Source organism: Hyla sarda, chromosome 7, assembly GCF_029499605.1.
Source record: "Hyla sarda isolate aHylSar1 chromosome 7, aHylSar1.hap1, whole genome shotgun sequence".
In the NCBI taxonomy this organism is placed as follows: Eukaryota; Metazoa; Chordata; class Amphibia; order Anura; family Hylidae; genus Hyla; species Hyla sarda.
The window spans coordinates 230102827-230127658 of NC_079195.1; the positions used below are offsets into that span (position 1 = coordinate 230102827).

Consider the following 24832-nt stretch of genomic DNA (forward strand, 5'->3'; position numbering starts at 1 on the left):
GGCGCGCGCTGGCTTCAATAAATTTAAACGGCCAGCGCACCGGTAATTGGTGCGCTGGTTCCTCACCTCCTACTGCGTCCTTCCTATATAAGCTGCCTCCCCCTTCCTGCCTTGCCGGATCTTTGTGCCTTGTGCTTCTGAGAAAGCGTTCCCTACTGTGTTAGTTTGCCTTGCCAGTTGCCGAACCCGTTGCTACCGTCTACTCGCCTGTGAACCTTTGCCGTTTCCCCTGACCTCTGCTACGTTCAACTACGCTCTTGCCTACTCCCTGTGTACCACGCTATATCAGCTTCCAGAGAGGTTGAGTTGTTACTGAGGGACACGACCTGGTAGTTACCGCCGCAGCAAATCCATCCCGCTCTGCGGCGGGCTCTGGTGAAGACCAGTAACTGCTTAGAACCGGTCCTCCAGTACAGCCCGCGCCATCGCCTCTCTGGTCCAGAGGATCCACTACCAGTCCTGCCAGTTCGTGACATTACTTTTTGAATTTTATTATTATTATTTTTTTATGTTATTATAATGCATTGAATTAACTTTGTATTTGAGACTATATAGGTAGGATTAAATCGGGACTTGCACAAGTCTTCTCCATGGGCTTTGGTAGACCTAAGGTTATCCTTTAAAAAGTTTGGCCCCTGTGACCAATGTTACGTTCAGCGCTCTGGCCAGACATGCTGGCTGTGAGCGCTTTCCTTCCCTCTCCTCCTCAGCCGGCAGGGCCGGGATTCTCATCGCAGGACGCGCCCGCATGAAGATCCCAGCCCGTCACTTACCTTCGCTCTCTGTTGTCCCTCCGGTCCTCTCGCAGCCCCGGCGCGTGCCGTAGCTCTAAGATTAAAAGGGTCAGTGCGCCCGTAATTATGATCCACACCTGCACCTATCCTATGAATATCAGCAACTCCCACTAACCCCTGCCAGATATTTGCCTTAGTGCCCTAGAGAAAGCATTTGTAGTCTTTCCTTGCTGTGTTCCTCACCCCTTGGTTCCGTGACCTGACCTTGCTCCTGTGCCGCCTGCCTATTGACCTGCTATCCAGACCACGAGTTGCCATATCCCTCCAGTGCCTCGAATCTCCTCAGCCACCTGTGTGGTCGAGTTGTGCCAGGGGTAGTGAGCTGGGTACCGCCTGCCGCAGAAAATCCATCCCACTTTGCGGCAGGCTCTGGTGAAAACCAGCGGCACCTTAGACTCCGCTCCCTGGCACGGCCCATGCCATCATCCACATATCCAGCGGATCCACTACTACCCTGAGTGCTACAGCCTACTGCCGTGAGTCTTACAACCAATATCACCAAGAGAGACGATCAGGGGGCAAAAGGAGCCTATCCCATTGTTTGCAGCATTTCCAGGGTTAAGAAGCCAAGATAGGATCCTGCGCATTGCAGCGGGCGCAGCTGTCAATCATAATCCTCCAGATGATTACACAACTGTGCCCACACTACACAGCGCCAAAAATGTAGAGGAGTGAAGTGATGTGAAGGGGACGTCCAACTAGATAAACTGTTCCCTAACCAGGCTGATCCCATGATCATCGAATTACAGGGGGAAACTGCAGGTGTCTACACCCTTATAGGACATGATTCAAAGTCAAAATGATTGGAAAAAATAGGTTACTAAAAAAATGCAATAAAAACTGCATGGTTTACTCATGTCCCCATAAATAAGAACCCTGCCAAATCGAAACACATCTGCCTTTTAAGTGTGTTTTTATGACCCATTATTTCCTATCATTAAAGCTTTAATTTTTTTTCTATTGGGAGCTGGAGAACCTCGTATATTGTTCCTGTACTACTTAGAAATCGGTTCGGCGTTCACTCCTGTGCTTCCTATTCACACACTGTTCCCTGGAAACATTCCTGTATGCCGGTGTGCTGGTTTTCTTTGTATCCTTTTTATTTTTTGTTATCGTGATTCCACACCCTTACCATTCCAATGAATGGGGGGCCATTTTATGATTACACTGTGTTCTCCAGAGCAAGATCCCACTGACAGATCCGGAGCAGGAAACCCACCTATGATATCTATTCATCATGATAGATATAAATTGATAAGGTGCCTTGGTCATATGATGGTGCCTTTCTGCTGCTGATTGGGATTTAGTACGTTACATGGTGCCCCAAAAAATTGAATAATGGGATCATTTCCTCCAAAGCAAGATATGTTTTTTGCAGTTGTTGTCAGATTTGGGACCCTATGTGCATCTTTAAAGGGGTACTCCGGGGAACTATACCCATAGCCCATTCTTTCCCACTCATCTACCTATATAGTTGTCTAAATATCATTCATTGGCTTTATAGAGCAGTTTCCCTCTTTAATTGTCACTTACATGCATGAAGTGAGGGAATTCCATCATCCAGCAATCCACTTTGTCTCTGTACAAATACCTCTCTGAAAACAGCCCCCCACCCTTTTTGGAGACACAGACCATGTGGTTTCTGCCCTGCATTGATAAGACATTCTCCCTTAAGTGCTGAGAACTAGGAGGTGTGTGCAGCCTCAGCCAATCAGACACTGAACTTCTTCTATCTGTTGCTCAGAGCAGGAGGGTGGGGGCTGCTCTCAAAGAGGGAACTGGCTGGCAGAGCAGAGCAGCAATGATTGTTGGGAGATATAGGCAAGAGGAGGGATGGGTAGCAAAGAATATCAAGCAGCCAGAGAAGACAACGGGCCACAAGAGCCATGCATATCAGGCAGGATGGTTTCCAGGGAACATATCCAGGTAGTGTGGTGGCTAAGGAGCATTTTTTTTTTAATATACACTTCCCTGGAGTACCCCTTAAATAGAACAATTCACATGTATTCAGAGTCCTCATGAGGCTTAGTCACCAATATTTCCAAAAATGTACGTAAATGTGATTGATGAATGGGCTCATGACCTGTATGACCTGCTAGTGACAAGTACCGCGCACAGATAACACGAAGATTGAGCAAGTGAAGACTTCACCACAGGCTCCTCACCATGGGAGAATTTATAGGCTTACACAACACTACGAAAACACAAGTACTTACATGTATGACACAGGCTGATCTCATAGAAGCTACAGATACCTGACACTGGGAACTCCTGGGCCCCAATGTAAAATCAGGGCCCTTCACCTACCATGTATAATGTGGGGTCTTCTAGGACAATGGAAGGACCCTCAGGCACCAGGTGTGACTCCTGCGCCCCCTAGAGTTGCACCCTGGTCATAAGAAGTCTCTGGCAGGGACACAAAGCCCCAGTGCCATTCAAAGAAAACCTAAAAACCCACATTCCATGTCTGTCCCGGATTGGCAGGGCAGGTGGCACCTAACTCCGCGTCACCTGAATCATCAGAGCAAAAGTATCTTCTATTGTTTCCATCAATTCTATTTTACATAACTATAGACAAGATGAGCAGAGAATATTAAACACTTATAGATAATCCTCAGATTAATGTATGAAAATCAATTAACAATGGGAGGAAATGGTGACATACCGGACTGCATTCTGATACAACGCAAGAGAGCGATCAGCCGTACATGAACTGACAGCGCCCAATATAGCGCAAATCTATAACACGTCCCTCGTCATCTGCCATTTATATAATACTGATGGTTTGGGTGTGACTGCTACTTCTGCACCACTCTATCTATCTGTCTCATATCTATCTCATATCTATCTATCTATCTCATATCTATCTATCTATCTCATATCTATCTATCTATCTCTATCTATCTCATATCTGTCTATCTATCTATCTATCTATCTCATATCTATCTATCTGTCTCATATCTATCTTTCTCATATCTATCTATCTATCTATCTATCTATCTATCTCATATCTATCTATCTATCTCATATCTGTCTATCTCATATCTATCTATCTATCTCATATCTATCTATCTATCTCATATCTATCTATCTCATATCTATCTATCTATCTCATATCTATCTATCTCATATCTATCTATCTATCTATCTCATATCTATCTATCTCATATCTGTCTATCTCATATCTATCTATCTATCTATCTATCTATCTCATATCTATCTATCTCATATCTATCTATCTCATATCTATCTCATATCTATCTATCTATCTCATATCTATCTCATATCTATCTTATATCTATCTATATATCTCATATATATATATCTATCTATCTACCTCATATCTATTGTTACGCCGAGCGCTCCGGGTCCCCGCTCCTCCCCGGAGCGCTCGCTTCACTCCCTCCGCTGCAGCGCTCCGGTCACGTCCTCTGACCCGGGGCGCTGCGATCCTGCTGCCAGCCGGGATGCGATTCGCGATGCGGGTAGCGCCCGCTCGCGATGCGCACCCCGGCTCCCCTACCTGACTCGCTCCCCGTCTGTTCTGTCCCGGCGCGCGCGGCCCCGCTCCCTAGGGCGCGCGCGCGCCGGGTCTCTGCGATTTAAAGGGCCACTGCGCCGCTGATTGGCGCAGTGGTTCCAATTAGGGTTTTCACCTGTGCACTTCCCTATATTACCTCACTTCCCTTGCACTCCCTTGCCGGATCTTGTTGCCTTAGTGCCAGTGAAAGCGTTCCTTGTGTGTTCCTTGCCTGTGTTTCCAGACCTTCTGCCGTTGCCCCTGACTACGATCCTTGCTGCCTGCCCCGACCTTCTGCTACGTCCGACCTTGCTTCTGCCTACTCCCTTGTACCGCGCCTATCTTCAGCAGCCAGAGAGGTGAGCCGTTGCTAGTGGATACGACCTGGTCACTACCGCCGCAGCAAGACCATCCCGCTTTGCGGCGGGCTCTGGTGAAAACCAGTAGTGGCTTAGAACCGGTCCACTAGCACGGTCCACGCCAATCCCTCTCTGGCACAGAGGGTCCACTACCTGCCAGCCGGCATCGTGACAGTAGATCCGGCCATGGATCCCGCTGAAGTTCCTCTGCCAGTTGTCGCTGACCTCACCACGGTGGTCGCCCAGCAGTCACAACAGATAGCGCAACAAGGCCAACAGCTGTCTCAACTGACCGTTATGCTACAACAGTTGCTACCACAGCTTCAGCAGTCATCTCCTCCGCCAGCTCCTGCACCTCCTCCGCAGCGAGTGGCCGCTCCTGGGATACGCTTATCCTTGCCGGATAAATTTGATGGGGACTCTAAGTTTTGCCGTGGCTTTCTTTCCCAATGTTCCCTGCATCTGGAGATGATGTCGGACCTGTTTCCCACTGAAAGGTCTAAGGTGGCTTTCGTAGTCAGTCTTCTGTCCGGAAAAGCCCTGTCATGGGCCACACCGCTCTGGGACCGCAATGACCCCGTCACTGCCTCTGTACACTCCTTCTTCTCGGAAATCCGAAGTGTCTTTGAGGAACCTGCCCGAGCCTCTTCTGCTGAGACTGCCCTGTTGAACCTGGTCCAGGGTAATTCTTCCGTTGGCGAGTATGCCGTACAATTCCGTACACTTGCTTCAGAATTGTCCTGGAATAATGAGGCCCTCTGCGCGACCTTCAAAAAAGGCCTATCCAGCAACATTAAAGATGTTCTGGCCGCACGAGAAATTCCTGCTAATCTACATGAACTTATTCACCTAGCCACTCGCATTGACATGCGTTTTTCTGAAAGGCGTCAGGAACTCCGCCTAGATATGGACTCTGTTCGCACGAGGCGTTTCGTCTCCTCGGCTCCTCTCTCCTCTGGTCCCCTGCAATCTGTTCCTGTGCCTCCCGCCGTGGAGGCTATGCAGGTCGACCGGTCTCGCCTGACACCTCAAGAGAGGACACGACGCCGTATGGAGAACCTCTGCCTGTACTGTGCTAGTACCGAACACTTCCTGAGGGATTGTCCTATCCGTCCTCCCCGCCTGGAAAGACGTACGCTGACTCCGCACAAAGGTGAGACAGTCCTTGATGTCTACTCTGCTTCTCCACGTCTTACTGTGCCTGTGCGGATGTCTGCCTCTGCCTTCTCCTTCTCTACAGTGGCCTTCTTGGACTCTGGATCTGCAGGAAATTTTATTTTGGCCTCTCTCGTCAACAGGTTCAACATCCCAGTGACCAGTCTCGCCAGACCCCTCTACATCAATTGTGTAAATAATGAAAGATTGGACTGTACCATACGTTTCCGCACGGAGCCCCTTCTTATGAGCATCGGATCTCATCATGAGAGGATTGAACTTTTGGTCCTCCCCAATTGCACCTCGGAGATTCTCCTTGGACTTCCCTGGCTTCAACTTCATTCCCCAACCCTGGATTGGTCCACTGGGGAGATCAAGAGTTGGGGGTCCTCTTGTTCCAAGAACTGTCTAAAACCGGTTCCCAGTAACCCTTGCCGTAACTCTGTGGTTCCTCCAGTAACCGGTCTCCCTAAGGCCTATATGGACTTCGCGGATGTTTTCTGCAAAAAACAAGCTGAGACTCTACCTCCTCACAGGCCTTATGATTGCCCTATCGACCTCCTCCCGGGTACTACTCCACCCCGGGGCAGAATTTATCCTCTCTCTGCCCCAGAGACTCTTGCCATGTCCGAATACGTCCAGGAGAATCTAAAAAAGGGCTTTATCCGTAAATCCTCCTCTCCTGCCGGAGCCGGATTTTTCTTTGTGTCCAAAAAAGATGGCTCCCTACGTCCTTGCATTGACTACCGCGGTCTTAATAAAATCACGGTTAAGAACCGCTACCCCTTACCCCTCATCTCTGAACTCTTTGATCGCCTCCAAGGTGCCCACATCTTCACTAAATTGGACTTAAGAGGCGCCTATAACCTCATCCGCATCAGAGAGGGGGACGAGTGGAAAACGGCATTTAACACCAGAGATGGACACTTTGAGTATCTGGTCATGCCCTTTGGACTGTGCAATGCCCCTGCCGTCTTCCAAGACTTTGTCAATGAAATTTTTCGTGATCTGTTATACTCCTGTGTTGTGGTATATCTGGACGATATCCTAATTTTTTCTGCCAATCTAGAAGAACACCGCCAGCATGTCCGTATGGTTCTTCAGAGACTTCGTGACAACCAACTCTATGCCAAAATTGAGAAATGTCTGTTTGAATGCCAATCTCTTCCTTTTCTAGGATATTTGGTCTCTGGCCAGGGACTACAGATGGATCCAGACAAACTCTCTGCCGTCTTAAATTGGCCACGCCCCTCCGGACTCCGTGCTATCCAACGCTTTTTGGGGTTCGCCAATTATTACAGGCAATTTATCCCACATTTTTCTACCATTGTGGCTCCTATCGTGGCTTTAACCAAGAAAAATGCTGATCCCAAGTCCTGGCCTCCTCAAGCAGAAGACTCCTTTAAACGACTCAAGTCTGCCTTTTCTTCGGCTCCCGTGCTCTCCAGACCTGACCCTTCCAAACCCTTCCTATTGGAGGTTGATGCCTCCTCAGTAGGAGCTGGAGCTGTTCTTCTACAAAAAAATCCTTCCGGGCATGCTGTCACTTGTGGTTTTTTCTCTAGGACCTTCTCTCCAGCGGAGAGGAACTACTCCATCGGGGATCGAGAGCTTCTAGCCATTAAATTAGCACTTGAGGAATGGAGGCATCTGCTGGAGGGATCAAGATTTCCTGTTATTATCTACACCGACCACAAGAACCTCTCCTACCTCCAGTCGGCCCAACGGCTGAATCCTCGCCAGGCCCGGTGGTCTCTGTTCTTTGCCCGATTTAATTTTGAGATTCACTTTCGTCCTGCCGATAAGAACATTAGGGCCGATGCTCTCTCTCGTTCCTCGGATGCCTCAGAAGTTGATCTCCCTCCGCAACACATCATTCCACCTGACTGCCTGATCTCCACTTCTCCTGCCTCCATCAGGCAGACTCCTCCAGGAAAGACCTTTGTTTCTCCACGCCAACGCCTCGGAATCCTCAAATGGGGTCACTCCTCCCATCTCGCAGGTCATGCGGGCATCAAGAAATCTGTGCAACTCATCTCCCGCTTCTATTGGTGGCCGACTCTGGAGACGGATGTTGGGGACTTTGTGCGAGCCTGCACTATCTGTGCCCGGGATAAGACTCCTCGCCAGAAACCCGCTGGTTTTCTTCATCCTCTGCCTGTCCCCGAACAGCCTTGGTCTCTGATTGGTATGGATTTTATTACTGATTTACCCCCTTCCCGTGGCAACACTGTTATTTGGGTGGTCATTGATCGATTCTCCAAAATGGCACATTTCATCCCTCTTCCTGGTCTTCCTTCTGCGCCTCAGTTGGCTAAACAATTTTTTGTACACATTTTTCGTCTTCACGGGTTGCCTACGCAGATTGTCTCGGATAGAGGGGTCCAATTCGTGTCTAAATTCTGGAGGGCTCTCTGTAAACAACTCAAGATTAAATTAAATTTTTCCTCTGCATATCATCCCCAGTCCAATGGACAAGTAGAAAGAATTAACCAGATCCTGGGTGATTATTTGCGACATTTTGTTTCCTCCCGCCAGGATGACTGGGCAGATCTCCTTCCATGGGCCGAATTTTCGTATAACTTCAGGGTCTCTGAATCTTCCTCCAAATCCCCATTTTTCGTGGTGTACGGCCGTCACCCTCTTCCCCCCCTCCCTACCCCCTTGCCCTCTGGTCTGCCCGCTGTGGATGAAATTTCTCGTGACCTTTCCATTATATGGAGAGAGACCCAAAATTCTCTCTTACAGGCTTCTTCACGCATGAAGAGGTTCGCGGATAAGAAAAGAAGAGCTCCCCCCGTTTTTTCCCCTGGAGACAAGGTATGGCTCTCCGCTAAATATGTCCGCTTCCGTGTCCCTAGCTACAAGTTGGGACCACGCTATCTTGGTCCTTTCAAAATTTTGTGTCAAATTAATCCTGTCTCTTATAAACTTCTTCTTCCTCCTTCTCTTCGTATCCCTAATGCCTTTCACGTCTCTCTTCTCAAACCACTCATCCTCAACCGTTTTTCTCCCAAATCTGTTCCTCCCACTCCTGTTTCCGGCTCCTCGGACGTCTTCTCGGTCAAGGAAATTTTGGCTGCCAAAAAGGTCAGAGGGAAAAATTTTTTTTTAGTAGACTGGGAGGGTTGTGGTCCTGAAGAGAGATCCTGGGAACCTGAGGACAACATCCTTGACAAAAGTCTGCTCCTCAGGTTCTCAGGCTCCAAGAAGAGGGGGAGACCCAAGGGGGGGGGTACTGTTACGCCGAGCGCTCCGGGTCCCCGCTCCTCCCCGGAGCGCTCGCTTCACTCCCTCCGCTGCAGCGCTCCGGTCACGTCCTCTGACCCGGGGCGCTGCGATCCTGCTGCCAGCCGGGATGCGATTCGCGATGCGGGTAGCGCCCGCTCGCGATGCGCACCCCGGCTCCCCTACCTGACTCGCTCCCCGTCTGTTCTGTCCCGGCGCGCGCGGCCCCGCTCCCTAGGGCGCGCGCGCGCCGGGTCTCTGCGATTTAAAGGGCCACTGCGCCGCTGATTGGCGCAGTGGTTCCAATTAGGGTTTTCACCTGTGCACTTCCCTATATTACCTCACTTCCCTTGCACTCCCTTGCCGGATCTTGTTGCCTTAGTGCCAGTGAAAGCGTTCCTTGTGTGTTCCTTGCCTGTGTTTCCAGACCTTCTGCCGTTGCCCCTGACTACGATCCTTGCTGCCTGCCCCGACCTTCTGCTACGTCCGACCTTGCTTCTGCCTACTCCCTTGTACCGCGCCTATCTTCAGCAGCCAGAGAGGTGAGCCGTTGCTAGTGGATACGACCTGGTCACTACCGCCGCAGCAAGACCATCCCGCTTTGCGGCGGGCTCTGGTGAAAACCAGTAGTGGCTTAGAACCGGTCCACTAGCACGGTCCACGCCAATCCCTCTCTGGCACAGAGGGTCCACTACCTGCCAGCCGGCATCGTGACATCTATCTATCTATCTATCTCATATCTATCTATCTCATATCCATCTATCTCATATCTATCTATCTATGTCATATCTATCTATCTCATATCTATCTATTTATCTCATATCTATTTATCTATATCGATCTCATATCTATCTATCTCCGTATCTATCTATCTCATATCTATCTATCTATCTACCTCCCTCATATCTATCTATCTCATATCTATCTATCTATCTATCTATCTCATATCTATCTATCTCATATCTATCTATCTCATAACATCTATCTAATATTTATCTATCTCATAGCTATATATCTATCTCATATCTATCTATCTATCTCATATTTATATATTTATCTATCTCGTATCTTTAATATTTATCTGTCTATTGATTTTGCTATCTCGTATCTATCTATCTATCTCATATCTATCTATTTATCTATCTCATATCTATCTATTTATCTATCTATTTAATATCTATCTCTCTCTCTCATATCTATTTATCTATCTATCTCATATCTATCTATCTAATCTCTAACTCATATCTATTCATCTATATATCTATTGATTTTTCTTTCTCATATCTATCTATCTCATATATATCTATCTCATATCTATCTATCTATCTCATATCTATCTATCTATCTATCTCATATCTATCTATCTATCTAATCTCTAACTCATATCTATTCATCTATCTATCTATTGATTTTTCTTTCTCATATCTATCTATCTCATATATATCTATCTCATATCTATCTATCTATCTATCTCATATCTATCTCATATCTATCTCATATCTATCTCATATCTATCTATCTCATATCTACCTGTTCCTATAGGTACTTTTTACATTATAACATGTTTGCCCCCTTTGATGCCCAGCACTGGTCTCCCATTACCCTCAGTGGCCCAGCTCCAGTCATAGGGTGATAACTGTGGCCCCAGGATTGTGACATTAGCCGGGGCCCCGCCTAGGATTGTCTCCTCTCTCATTCCTCACATACCTGTATCACATTTGACATTGCTGATGACTGTGCTAATTGATGTGGCCGGCTGTCCCTGCATCCCAGTGTCAGGTGTGAGCAGGGAAAGGGGATGTGATAGTGTGCAGGGCCCTGACTCAGGTCACCGCTGGCCCTGCCTCCTTTATTTAAGCCATTCTCACCTGCCAGGCCACACACTCACCTTTATCATTCGGGAGGATTATACGGGGATTGCACACACTCAGGTGAGGATGGAGGATTTCACTTTAGATAACAATCAGAAATGGTTTGTTATCTATTTTACTTATAGTCAGAGACAAAAGACCAAATACTATGATGATCAATATCCAAATGGCCCATTGTGTTGGGCGTAGAAAGGTTTTTTGCTATTAGGAAAGTTTGGGATTTTATGGATCTGATATATGAAATTGTATATAAAGGCAATGACTGTCACCCCTATAGTATGGGGGACGGGTGATGGGTGTCATTAGATAAACAGATACATTCAGGTTTATACTTTATAGTTCTATGAAGAAGATTTATGAATTACGCTTCACTGGACAAATATATCAAGTTACATCCTGTATTATACTCCAGAATTGCACTCACTATTCTGCTGGTGGGGTCACTGTGTACATACATTACATTACTTATCCTGTACTGATCCTGAGTTATATCCTGTATTATACTCCAGAGCTGTACTCACTATTCTGCTGGTGAGGTCACTGTGTACATACATTACATTACTTATCCTGTACTGATCCTGAGTTATATCCTGTATTATACTCCAGAGCTGTACTCACTATTCTGCTGGTGAGATCACTGTCTATCTATCTATCTCATATCTATCTCTCTATCTATCTCATATCTATCTATCTATCTCATATCTATCTATCTATCTATCTCATATCTATCTCTCTATCTCATATCTATCTCTCTATCTCTCTCATATCTATCTATCTATCTATCTATCTATCTAGATAATCCCAAACAGAACAGCACAGCTACAAATTTAAAAATGTAGAGAAATGAAAAAATGAAGAGGTGCTCGCAGAGGTCAGAGTCTAGGTGAAGGACTCCTTCAGTATATAACATCCAATGATTCCACAGCACACAGGAGTTTTTCCAAAAAAAAGAGAAGGTGATTTATTACATTCCCAGTGTTACAAAATAGGTGCTACGTTTCAGCAGCCTCTCGCCGCCATGCTTGAAAATGGCGGAGAGGGGCTGCTGAAACGTAGCACCTATTTTGTAACACTGGGAATGGAATAAATCACCTTCTCTTTTTTTTGGAAAAACTCCTGTGTGCTGTGGAATCATTGGATGTTATCTATCTATCTCATATCTATCTATTATCTATCTCATATCTATATGTCTAATATCTATCTATCTATCTATCTCATATCTATCTATCTATCTCATATCTATCTATCTCATATCTATCTATCTGTCTCATATCTATCTATCTATCTATCTATCTATCTATCTATCTCATATCTATCTATCTATCTATCTATCTCATATCTATCTATCTCATATCTATCTATCTATCTATCTATCTATCTCATATCTATCTATCTATCTCATATCTATCTATCTCATATCTATCTATCTATCTCATATCTATCTCATATCTATCTCATATCTATCTATCTATCTATCTCATATCTATCTATCTATCTCATATCTATCTATCTATCTATCTCATATCTATCTATCGATCCACATGGAAAGGACCGCAGCACACAAAAAGAGTAGTTCAAAAACGTGAAGGTGTTTATTACATCATCAGAGGGTAAAACAGGTGCGACGTTTCGACGGCCTCAACGCCGTCTTTTTCAAGCATGCTTGAAAAAGACGGTGTTGAGGCCGTCGAAACGTCACACCTGTTTTACCCTCTGATGATGTAATAAACACCTTCACGTTTTTGAACTACTCTTTTTGTGTGCTGCGGTCCTTTCCATGTGGATCTAACCGGACTCCCCGACCAGGAATCCCATGACGGCGTGCACCGAATTTACAATCTGTTTTTTTCAGCAGTGGCGCTGCTCTTTGGACTACTTTATCTATCTCATATCTATGTCATATATATTTATCTCATATCTATCTATCTCATGTCTATTTCATATCTATATATCTATCTATCTTATCTATCTCATATCTATCTATCATCTAACTATCACATATCTAGATATGTTGCATATCTATCTCATATATAGCTAATATCTCTATCTATTGTGAGACAGGTCCTGGAATGGTGGTTGGGGGGCCACCCCAGGATTTTGTAAAAGCCCAGATCAGCACAGGTGCTGAAAACATGCTGTTAGTCTTCACTGAGAGGGTGTGTGAGGACCTTGCCCTGAAGTCCTGATGTCTGATTTCTCACTTTTAGCATCAATGAAAAGTGTGCAGTCTGCTGTACTAGCTTTCTATGAGGTCCCAGGTTCTTGCAGGTCTTATAGCTGCCTTGGTCTGATGCCTCATGTAAAGTCTTTGGTGGTCTTGCATTAACAACCCTTGTGAGATCTTCCCAGAGCGGCTCCATGATATTAGGATCAGTAGACTGTCATGGCCGCTCCAGAACATTCACCTTTTTCTGCTGTAAGCACTCGAGGGTTAACTTGTCCTTGTGCTGAGGGTAATTATTATGCTGGAAAGTCCAGGGGGTCGGCCACGGCCCTCGTGGCGTCACGGCCACGCCCCCTCAATGCAAGTCTATGGGAGGGGGCGTGACGGACGTCACGCCCCCTCCCATAGACTTGCATTGAGGGGGTGTGGCCGTGATGTCACGAGGGACATGGCCAACCCCCGCATCATGAAAACAGCGTTCGGAACATTTACTTCCAAACTCTGGCCAGTGGAGTACCCCTTTAAGGCTCACACATCTAAAACCAATGTTTTATGTTTACATTATGTTAAAAAAAATTGGTGAAATTTATTAATTTAAAAAAATTATACATTTAAAAAAGTTCATTTTATGAGACGATTTGTTATTCTGCAGAAAGCGTCGGCTGTGTTTAAAATAAAACATAGTTAAGATCCACTATAAGGAAGCAGTCACTCTTAGGCCGCGTTCACACACAGCATTTTCATTAAAAGGGGAAACTTTAAATTCCTCATGTGCCACATTTATAATATGAGAAAGAAGAAAAAAATGGCCACAATTTTTTTTATTTGTATTCATGTGGAAGGGATGCAGGCAAGCTGGGAGTTTGTGAAACAACTTGAACTATTTCTAATCCGATTCTAATAAAATATGGTTGCTTTGTTATAACTTGGATTATTACATCTTTTTAGCCAGAAGAATTGATATTTGGTCACTGTCCCTTTAAATAGGGCAGAAGCCTTCCTGAATTTAGCCATCTTTATGGTGCATCGTATCACATGTTCATGTATTGTATACAGATTTATGTGTTCTTTGGTTCTCCCTTTTTCAGTCCAAATTTACTGAACCTACTGATGAGGGTCACAGGATGACTTACTGTGGTGCAAGGTGTAACATGTAAAATTCCCTTTGATCACTCTGCGGTGGTCATGTGACATAACACTTGGAAAGGCAGGTGGTCTCCAAACATCTGCAATGTATTCTGGGGCTATAGTTGGTCTCTAAACATCTGCAATGTATTCTGTGGCTATAGTTGGTCTCTAAACATCTGCAATATATTCTGTGACTATAGTTGGTCTCCAAACATCTGCAATGTATTCTGGGGCTATAGTTGGTCTCCAAACATCTGCAATGTATTCTGTGGCTATAGTTGGTCTCCAAACATCTGCAATGTATTCTGTGGCTATAGTTGGTCTCCAAACATCTGCAATGTATTCTGTGGCTATAGTTGGTTTCTAAACATCTGCAATGTATTCTGTGGCTATAGTTGGTCTCCAAACATCTGCAATGTATTCTGTGGCTATAGTTGGTCTCTAAACATCTGCAATGTATTCTGTGACTATAGTTGGTCTCCAAACATCTGCAATGTATTCTGTGGCTATAGTTGGTTTCCAAACATCTGCAATGTATTCTGTGACTATAGTTGGTCTCCAAACATCTGCAATGTATTCTGGGGCTATAGTTGGTCTCCAAACATCTGCAATGTATTCTGTGACTATAGTTGGTCTCCAAACATCTGCAATGTATTCTGTGGCTATAGTTGGTCTCTAAACATCTGCAATGTATTCTGGGGCTATAGTTGGTCTCCAAACATCTGCAATGTATTCTGTGGCTATAGTTGGTCTCCAAACATCTGCAATGTATTCTGTGACTATAGTTGGTCTCCAAACATCTGCAATGTATTCTGGGGCTATAGTTGGTCTCCAAACATCTGCAATTCATTATGTGGCTATAGTTGGTTTCCAAACATCTGCAATGTATTCTGTGGCTATAGTTGGTCTCCAAACATCTGCAATGTATTCTGTGGCTATAGTTGGCCTCCAAACATCTGCAATGTATTCTGTGGCTATAGTTGGTTTCTAAACATCTGCAATGTATTCTGGGGCTATAGTTGGTCTCCAAACATCTGTAATGTATTCTGAGGCTATAGTTGGTCTCCAAACATCTGCAATGTATTCTGGGGCTATAGTTGGTCTCCAAACATCTGCAATGTATTCTGTGGCTATAGTTGGTTTCCAAACATCTGCAATGTATTCTGGGGCTATAGTTGGTTCCCAAACATCTGCAATGTATTCTGTGACTATAGTTGGTCTCCAAACATCTGCAATGTATTCTGTGGCTATAGTTGGTCTCCAAACATCTGCAATGTATTCTGGGGCTATAGTTGGTGTACAAACATCTGCAATGTATTCTGTGACTATAGTTGGTCTCCAAACATCTGCAATATATTCTGTGGCTATAGTTGGTCTCCAAACATCTGCAAGGTATTCTGGGGCTATAGTTGGTTCCCAAACATCTGCAATGTATTCTGTGACTATAGTTGGTCTCCAAACATCTGCAATGTATTCTGTGACTATAGTTGGTCTGCAAACATCTGCAATGTATTCTGTGGCTATAGTTGGTCTGCAAACATCTGCAATGTATTCTGTGGCTATAGTTGGTCTCCAAACATCTGCAATGTATTCTGTGGCTATAGTTTGTCTCCAAACATCTGCAATGTATTCTGTGACTATAGTTGGTCTCCAAACATCTGCAATGTATTCTGGGGCTATAGTTGGTCTCCAAACATCTGCAATGTATTCTGTGGCTATAGTTGGTCTCCAAACATCTGCAATGTATTCTGTGGCTATAGTTTGTCTCCAAACATCTGCAATGTATTCTGTGACTATAGTTGGTCTCCAAACATCTGCAATGTATTCTGTGGCTATAGTTGGTCTCCAAACATCTGCAATGTATTCTGTGGCTATAGTTGGTCTCCAAACATCTGCAATGTATTCTGTGACTATAGTTGGTCTCCAAACATCTGCAATGTATTCTGGGGCTATAGTTGGTCTCCAAACATCTGCAATGTATTCTGTGGCTATAGTTGGTCTCCAAACATCTGCAATATATTCTGTGGCTATAGTTGGTCTCCAAACATCTGCAATGTATTCTGTGGCTATAGTTGGTCTCCAAACATCTGCAATATATTCTGTGGCTATAGTTGGTCTCCAAACATCTGCAATGTATTCTGTGGCTATAGTTGGTGTGAAAACATCTGCAATGTATTCTGGGGCTATAGTTGGTCTCCAAACATCTGCAATATATTCTGTGGCTATAGTTGGTCTCCAAACATCTGCAATGTATTCTGTGGCTATAGTTGGTGTGAAAACATCTGCAATGTATTCTGTGGCTATAGTTGGTGTGAAAACATCTGCAATATATTCTGTGGCTATAGTTGGTCTCCAAACATCTGCAATGTATTCTGTGGCTATAGTTGGTCTCCAAACATCTGCAATGTATTCTGTGGCTATAGTTGGTCTCCAAACATCTGCAATGTATTCTGTGACTATAGTTGGTCTGCAAACATCTGCAATGTATTCTGTGACTATAGTTGGTCTCTAAACATCTGCAATGTATTCTGTGACTATAGTTGGTCTCCAAACATCTGCAATGTATTCTGTGGCTATAGTTGGTCTCTAAACATCTGCAATGTATTCTGTGACTATAGTTGGTCTCTAAACATCTGCAATGTATTCTGTGACTATAGTTGGTCTGCAAACATCTGCAATGTATTCTGTGGCTATAGTTTGTCTCCAAACATCTGCAATGTATTCTGTGGCTATAGTTGGTCTCCAAACATCTGCAATGTATTCTGTGACTATAGTTGGACTGCAAACATCTGCAATGTATTCTGTGGCTATAGTTGGTCTCCAAACATCTGCAATGTATTCTGGGGCTATAGTTGGTCTCTAAACATCTGCAATGTATTCTGGGGCTATAGTTGGTTCCCAAACATCTGCAATATATTCTGTGGCTATAGTTGGTCTCCAAACATCTGCAATGTATTCTGTGGCTATAGTTGGTCTCCAAACATCTGCAATGTATTCTGTAGCTATAGTTGGTCTCCAAACATCTGCAATGTATTCTGTGGCTATAGTTGGTCTCCAAACATCTGCAATGTATTCTGTGGCTACAGTTGGTCTCCAAACATCTGCAATGTATTCTGGGGCTATAGTTAGTCTGCAAACATCTGCAATGTATTCTGTGACTATAGTTGGTCTGCAAACATCTGCAATGTATTCTGGGGCTATAGTTGGTCTCCAAACATCTGCAATGTATTCTGTGGCTATAGTTGGTCTCCAAACATCTGCAATGTATTCTGTGACTATAGTTGGTCTGCAAACATCTGCAATGTATTCTGTGACTATAGTTGGTCTGCAAACATCTGCAATGTATTCTGTGACTATAGTTGGTCTCCAAACATCTGCAATGTATTCTGTGACTATAGTTGGTCTCTAAACATCTGCAATGTATTCTGGGGCTATAGTTGGTCTCCAAACATCTGCAATGTATTCTGTGACTATAGTTGGTCTCCAAACATCTGCAATGTATTCTGTGGCTATAGTTGGTCTCCAAACATCTGCAATGTATTCTGTGGCTATAGTTGGTCTCCAAACATCTGCAATGTATTCTGTGACTATAGTTGGTCTCTAAACATCTGCAATGTATTCTGTGACTATAGTTGGTTCCCAAACATCTGCAATGTATTCTGTGGCTATAGTTGGTCTCCAAACATCTGCAATGTATTCTGTGGCTATAGTTGGTCTCCAAACATCTGCAATGTATTCTGTGACTATAGTTGGTCTCTAAACATCTGCAATGTATTCTGTGACTATAGTTGGTCTCCAAACATCTGCAATGTATTCTGTGGCTATAGTTGCACCCATGGTCTATGCCCCCTTCTGGATATTTTTATTCATTGACAACCAGCAGTGATCTTGAAAAAAAAAGTCAGGAATTGAAACAAAGTATATTAGAAATGTAAATTTTATGTCTTTAAAATTCATTAGTTACATCTGTTTTTCATCTGCTAAGAAAGAAAAAAGTTACACAGTATCAGCTGAACTGACCATAACAATATACAGTAGATGTAATATACAAAATGAATGCAGATAGAGAAAAACCATATAAACACATGTCAGCTCAACTTCACCAGAGCTTCACAATGTCCGAAGAAGTGGGGACGCCAACATCTCACCATATAGAACTTTACCATATAGAACTTTATCATATAAAACTTTACCATATAGAACTTTATCATATAAAACTTTACCATATAGAACTTTACCATATAAAACTTTACCGTATAGAACTTTATCATATAAAACTTTACCATATAGAACTTTATCATATAAAACTTTACCATATAGAACTTTATCATATAAAACTTTACCGTATAGAACTTTACCATATAAAACTTTACCATATAGAACTTTACCGTATAGAACTTTATCATATAAAACTTTACCGTATAGAACTTTATCATATAAAACTTTACCGTATAGAACTTTAGCATATAAAACTTTACCGTATAGAACTTTACCATATAAAACTTTACCACATAGAACTTTACCGTATAGAACTTTATCATATAGAACTTTACCGTATAGAACTTTATCATATAGAACTTTACCATATAGAACTTTAGCATATAAAACTTTACCGTATAGAACTTTACCATATAAAACTTTACCATATAGAACTTTACCATATAGAACTTTACCGAATAGAACTTTACCATATAGAACTTTACCTTATAGAACTTTACCGTATAGAACTTTACCATATAGAACTTTACCATATAAAACTTTACCATATAGAACTTTACCATATAGAACTTTACCGAATAGAACTTTACCATATAGAACTTTACCATATAAAACTTTACCGAATAGAACTTTACCATATAGAACTTTACTGTACAGAACTTTATCTCACTTTTGGGACAGTCCCTGAGGATTGATGAAGTTGTTTCATCTACTTCTAATGCTCCCAGAATGTATATAATTTATTGTGTATTGTGCGGCCATTGTTCTTAGTCTGGGGCATCACAGAGACATGGAGCCTCCTCTCCCTATTAACCATTTGATCACCACAAGTGGCCTCAGCTCTCAGGCGTCTAGAGTCACAGATGACTGTGGTAAAACTTAAGAATGACTGTTCCATAGGGACTGAGAGTGACGAAATTCAACAATGTTACCATCACTTGTGGGCGCTAATTCTAAAATAATTTGTATTTCCATTTATCTGGCCACAGATACTGGAGTCACAGAAGGAAAATACTGAGACTGTGATCTCAGAATGAACCGGAAGATGCTCGGGGCGCTCGGGGTCCTCCTGACAGGTAAGTGGGGGAATCTTCATTGGTATTGGGGTTTATCCACCTTCTTCCTTACCAGAGATTAGACGTGATCATTAGATCTGCCGCCATTTTCATGTCCCTCCTTCAACGCTTTTCCACTTGTGACACATTGAGCCCAATAAGATACTTTACCTGTGTCCCCAACCTGCGTCTCCTCGGCTCATGATGGAAGCAATAAAACTCCCAGTGACTGAACCTGAACCTGGACAATGATAGAAGATTATTATAATTATATATGACGCTGAATTCCTGCAAACAGTTACCGCTGGGAATGAAGCGCCCCCTACTGGTCGTCTTACCTCCAATTTTTTTTTATTACATTCATGATTAACAATTATTAATACACACCCCCCCCTTCCTTTTTTTCTTTTACCAAAGCAGCATTGGAACTATCATTTAGTCACAGCGTCACTCATCTTCATTAAAATACACAGCCCCTGCTCTCTACCCCTCTCACCCACTTTCTCCATTTCCTATTGATATACACAGATACATATAGTTACACACACACGTGTATACATTTATATATACACTTCCTTGTGACACAGGTAGATAATTCCATTCACATATATATACACACTGTGACACACATATATACATCGATTCAAATACACATATATACACATGGTGACTCACACAGATACATTTATTCATATACACACGGCGACACAGATAAATCCATTCATATACACACACATATATATATATATATATATATATATATACATACACAGCGACACACAGATAAAGCCATTCTTATACACACACATTATATATATAGTTATATATACGTTGACACACATGGATAAATTCATTTACATACACACACACACACACACACACACATATATACCATTCATATATATCCATACCAGTGTTTCCCAACAAGGGTGTCTCCAGCTGTTGCAAAACTACAACTCCCAGCATGCCCGGACAGTCTTAGGCCAGTGTTTCCCAACCAGGGTGACTTCAACTGTTGCAAAACTACAACTCCCAGTATGCCCGGACAGCCGCTGGCTGTCCAGGCATGCTGAGAGTTGTAGTTTTGCAACAGCTGGAGAAACCCTTGTTGGGAAACACTGGCCTAATACTGTCCGGGCATGCTGGGAGTTGTAGTTTTGCAACAGCTGGAGAAACCCTTGTTGGGAAACACTGGCCTAAGGCTGTCCGGGCATGCTGGGAGTTGTAGTTTTGCAACAGCTGGAGACACATTTGTTGGGAAACACTGGCCTTAGGCTGTCCGGGTATGCTGGGAGTTGTAGGTTTGCAACAGCTGGAGACACTCTAGTTGGGAAACACTGGCCTAAGGCTGTCCGGGCATGCTGGGAGTTGTAGTTTTGCAACAGCTGGAGGCACCCTGGTTGAGAAACACTGATCTACACCCACACTCTCACCTCTTCCTTTCTCTCCTTGTTGTCTTAATGTTGTCATCTGCTTATAAAAGGTGAATATCTCCCTTGTAATGATCACTTTTCACCAGCAGATGGCAGACAGAATTACATGCAGTCGGTCAACTGCCACAGAGATGAGCCAAGATTATAGAGGGCACAGAGCAATATAACCCTGTATCCCCTCCCCTGTGTTCCCCCAATATAATCTATGTACACTGTTGTGGTGGGCCTATATGGCAGTATAAGGATGCTGTATATCATTTGGGCATTATATGGCGGTATTACATGGGCTATTTATGACAATCTTATTATGTGGGCTGAAGCCTTGGGCCAGTCTTAGGTGCTGTATCTTGTTGCTTTAACCTTCTAAGGATAACCTGTAACTTTTCTGGACACTTTTTGTAGCTGCTGTTGCTTCTGCGTCTTCCACAACTTCTACCTCAAGTCCTGAACTAAATCTCACAAGTGTCTCCACTAACAACTCCAGAACTTCTCCATTAATCCAACCTAACATAGTGTCCCTGACACTAAAACTAACCAATGCGAATAAAGACCTACAGGAGACGCTGGCCAACACAACCAGGGAATGGGTGAGTACTCAGAATTACTTGTCTGAAATGTTATTATGCTTATTTTACAGTATTGTCATTTCCACAATGACAATATAAATAATATATATATATATATATATATATATATATATATATATATATATACACAGTGGGGATCAAAAGTTTGGGCCCCCCAGGTAACAATTAGTATTAATGTGCATAAAGAAGCCAAGGAAAGATGGAAAAATCTCCAAAAGGCATCAAATTACAGATGAGACATTCTTATAATATGTCACCAAAAGTTAGATTTTATTTCCTTCATTTACACTTTCAAAATAACAGAAAACAAAAAAATGGCGTCTGCAAAAGTTTGGGCACCCTGAAGAGTTAATATCTTGTCCTGCCCCCTTTGGCAAGTATCACAGCTTGTAAACGCTTTTTGTAGCCAGCCAAGAGTCTTTCAATTCTTGTTTGAGGTATCTTTGCCCATTCTTCCTTACAAAAGTCTTCCAGTTCTTTGAGATTTCTGGGCTGTCTGTCACGCACTGCTCTTTTAAGGTCTATCCATAGATTTTCAATTATGTTGAGGTAAGGAGATTGTGAAGGCCATGGCAAAACCTTCAGTTTACGCCTCTTGATGTAATCCCCCGTGGATATCGAGGTGTGTTTAGGATCATTATCCATTTGTAGAAGCCATCCTCTCTTTAACTTCAGCTTTTTCACAGATGGCATCAATTTAGCATCCAAAATTTGCTGAAATTTTATTGAATCCATTTTTCCTTCTACTCGTGAGATGTTCCCTGAGCCACTGGCTGCAATACAACCCCAAAGCATTATTGATCCACCCCCATGCTTAACAGTTGGACAGAGGTTCTTTTCATTAAATTATTTTCCCCTTCTTCTCCAAACGTACCTTTGCTCATTCCGGCCAAAAAGTTTAATTTTAACCTCATCGGTCCACAGACCTTGTTTCCAAAATGCATCAGGCTTGTCTATATGTTCATTTGCAAAGTTCAAACGCTGATTTTTGTGGCGAGGACGTAGAAGAGGTTTTCTTCTGATGACTCTTCCATGAAGATCATATTTGTTCAAGTATCTCTTTATAGTGGAATAATGTACCACAACTCCAGTGTCTGCCAGATCTTTCTGGAGGGATTGTGCAGTCAAAAATGGGTTTTGAATTGTTTTTCTCACAATCCTGCGAGCTGTTCTCTCTGATGTTTTTCTTGGTCTTCCAGATCTTGCTTTAACTTCCACTGTTCCTGATGACTGCCATTTCTTAATTACATTCCGAACAGGGGATATTGACATCTGAAAACGTTTTGCTATCTTCTTATAGCCTTCTCCAGCTTTGTGAGCATCAACTATTTTCAGTTTCAGATTTCTAGACAACTGCTTAGAAGAACCCAAGGTGCTGATTGTTGGGGCAAGGTCAGATGAGTCTGGGCATTTAAAACCTTTGAGATTGAGAACAATCCATGACACTGGCAGGTCTCAGCTTTGTAAAGGGGGCAGTGCATGCTATAAATTCTGCAGGGTGCCCAAACTTTTGCAGACGCCATTTTTTTGTTTTCTGTTATTTTGAAAGTGTAAATGATGGAAATAAAATGTAACTTTTGGTGACATATTATAAGAATGTCTAATCTGTAATTTGATGCCTTTTGGAGATTTTTCCATCTTTCCTTGGCCTCTTTATGCACAATAATACAAATTTTTACCTGGGGTGCCCAAACTTTTGATCCCCACTGTATATATATATATATATATATATATATATATATATACAGTATGTATATTTTTTAAATTAAGTTTATAACTGCATTCCTGTATAAAAAAATTACATATACTGCTCATATTTTTCTAGGTATTAACAAAACTGAAGAACATGTATCCTGACTTGTTGGATATAATCCACGTTAAATTCCAGTGAGTGTATTTAACATATTTCATAACATTATATCCATATCAAATAGCCAAATATATAATTTCAGGATCTCAGGGGAATACATGTGTACTGATAATAGAGATGGTGCTGAGAGTGGATAGAGAGGACTGTACAGCTGTAACTATATGACCACACAGTTCTCTCTATGATCATAGAGATAAGTGCAGGGAGGGGATAGAGAGGACTGTGTAGCTGTAACTGTATGGACACAGTCCTCGTTATGATCATAGAGATGAGTGCAGGGAGGGGATAGAGAGGACTGTGCGGCTGTAACTGTATGACCACATAGTTCTCTCTATGATCATAGAGATGAGTGCAGGGAGGGGATAGAGAGGACTGTGCAGCTGTAACTGTATGACCTCACAGTTCTCTCTATGATCATGGAGATGAGTGCAGGGAGGGGATAGAGAGGACTGTGCAGCTGTAACTGTATGACCTCACAGTTCTCTCTATGATCATAGAGATAAGTGCAGGGAGGGGATAGAGAGGACTGTGCGGCTGTAACTGTATGACCACACAGTTCTCTATATGATCATAGAGATAAGTGCAGGGAGGGGATAGAGAGGACTGTGCAGCTGTAACTGTATGACCACACAGTTCTCTCTATGATCATATAAATGAGTGCAGGGAGGGGATAGAGAGGACTGTGCCGCTGTAACTGTATGACCACACAGTTCTCTCTATGATCATAGAGATGAGTGCAGGGAGGGGATAGAGAGGACTGTGCAGCTGTAACTATATGACCACACAGTTCTCTCTATGATCATAGAGATGAGTGCCGGGAGGGGATAGAGAGGACTGTGCAGCTGTATCTGTATGACCACACAGTTCTCTCTATGATCATAGAGATGAGAGCAGGGAGAGGATAGAGAGGACTGTGCAGCTGTAACTATATGACCACACAGTTCTCTCTATGATCATAGAGATGAGTGCCGGGAGGGGATAGAGAGGACTGTGCAGCTGTATCTGTATGACCACACAGTTCTCTCTATGATCATAGAGATGAGTGCAGGGAGGGGATAGAGAGGACTGTGCAGCTGTAACTATATGACCACACAGTTCTCTCTATGATCATAGAGATAAGTGCAGGGAGGGGATAGAGAGGACTGTGTAGCTGTAACTGTATGGACACAGTCCTCGTTATGATCATAGAGATGAGTGCAGGGAGGGGATAGAGAGGACTGTGCGGCTGTAACTGTATGACCACATAGTTCTCTCTATGATCATAGAGATGAGTGCAGGGAGTTGATAGAGAGGACTGTGTAGCTGTAACTGTATGGACACAGTCCTCGTTATGATCATAGAGATGAGTGCAGGGAGGGGATAGAGAGGACTGTGCGGCTGTAACTATATGACCACATAGTTCTCTCTATGATCATAGAGATGAGTGCAGGGAGGGGATAGAGAGGACTGT

At 43.2% G+C, this 24832-nt stretch overlaps 1 protein-coding gene across 1 annotated transcript in view; it reads left to right on the top strand.

The window, feature by feature from the left end:
• The window catches only part of LOC130283226 (mucin-2-like), an 87606-nt gene that overhangs the window by 19192 nt on the left and 43582 nt on the right, over positions 1-24832 (top strand). Inside the window, exons 3-5 of the mRNA XM_056532432.1 lie at positions 19427-19513; positions 21328-21512; positions 23338-23399. Of these exons, the coding sequence (XP_056388407.1) occupies positions 19471-19513; positions 21328-21512; positions 23338-23399 (290 nt within the window). The 5' untranslated portion in view covers positions 19427-19470. The remainder of the gene's footprint in view (positions 1-19426; positions 19514-21327; positions 21513-23337; positions 23400-24832) is intronic.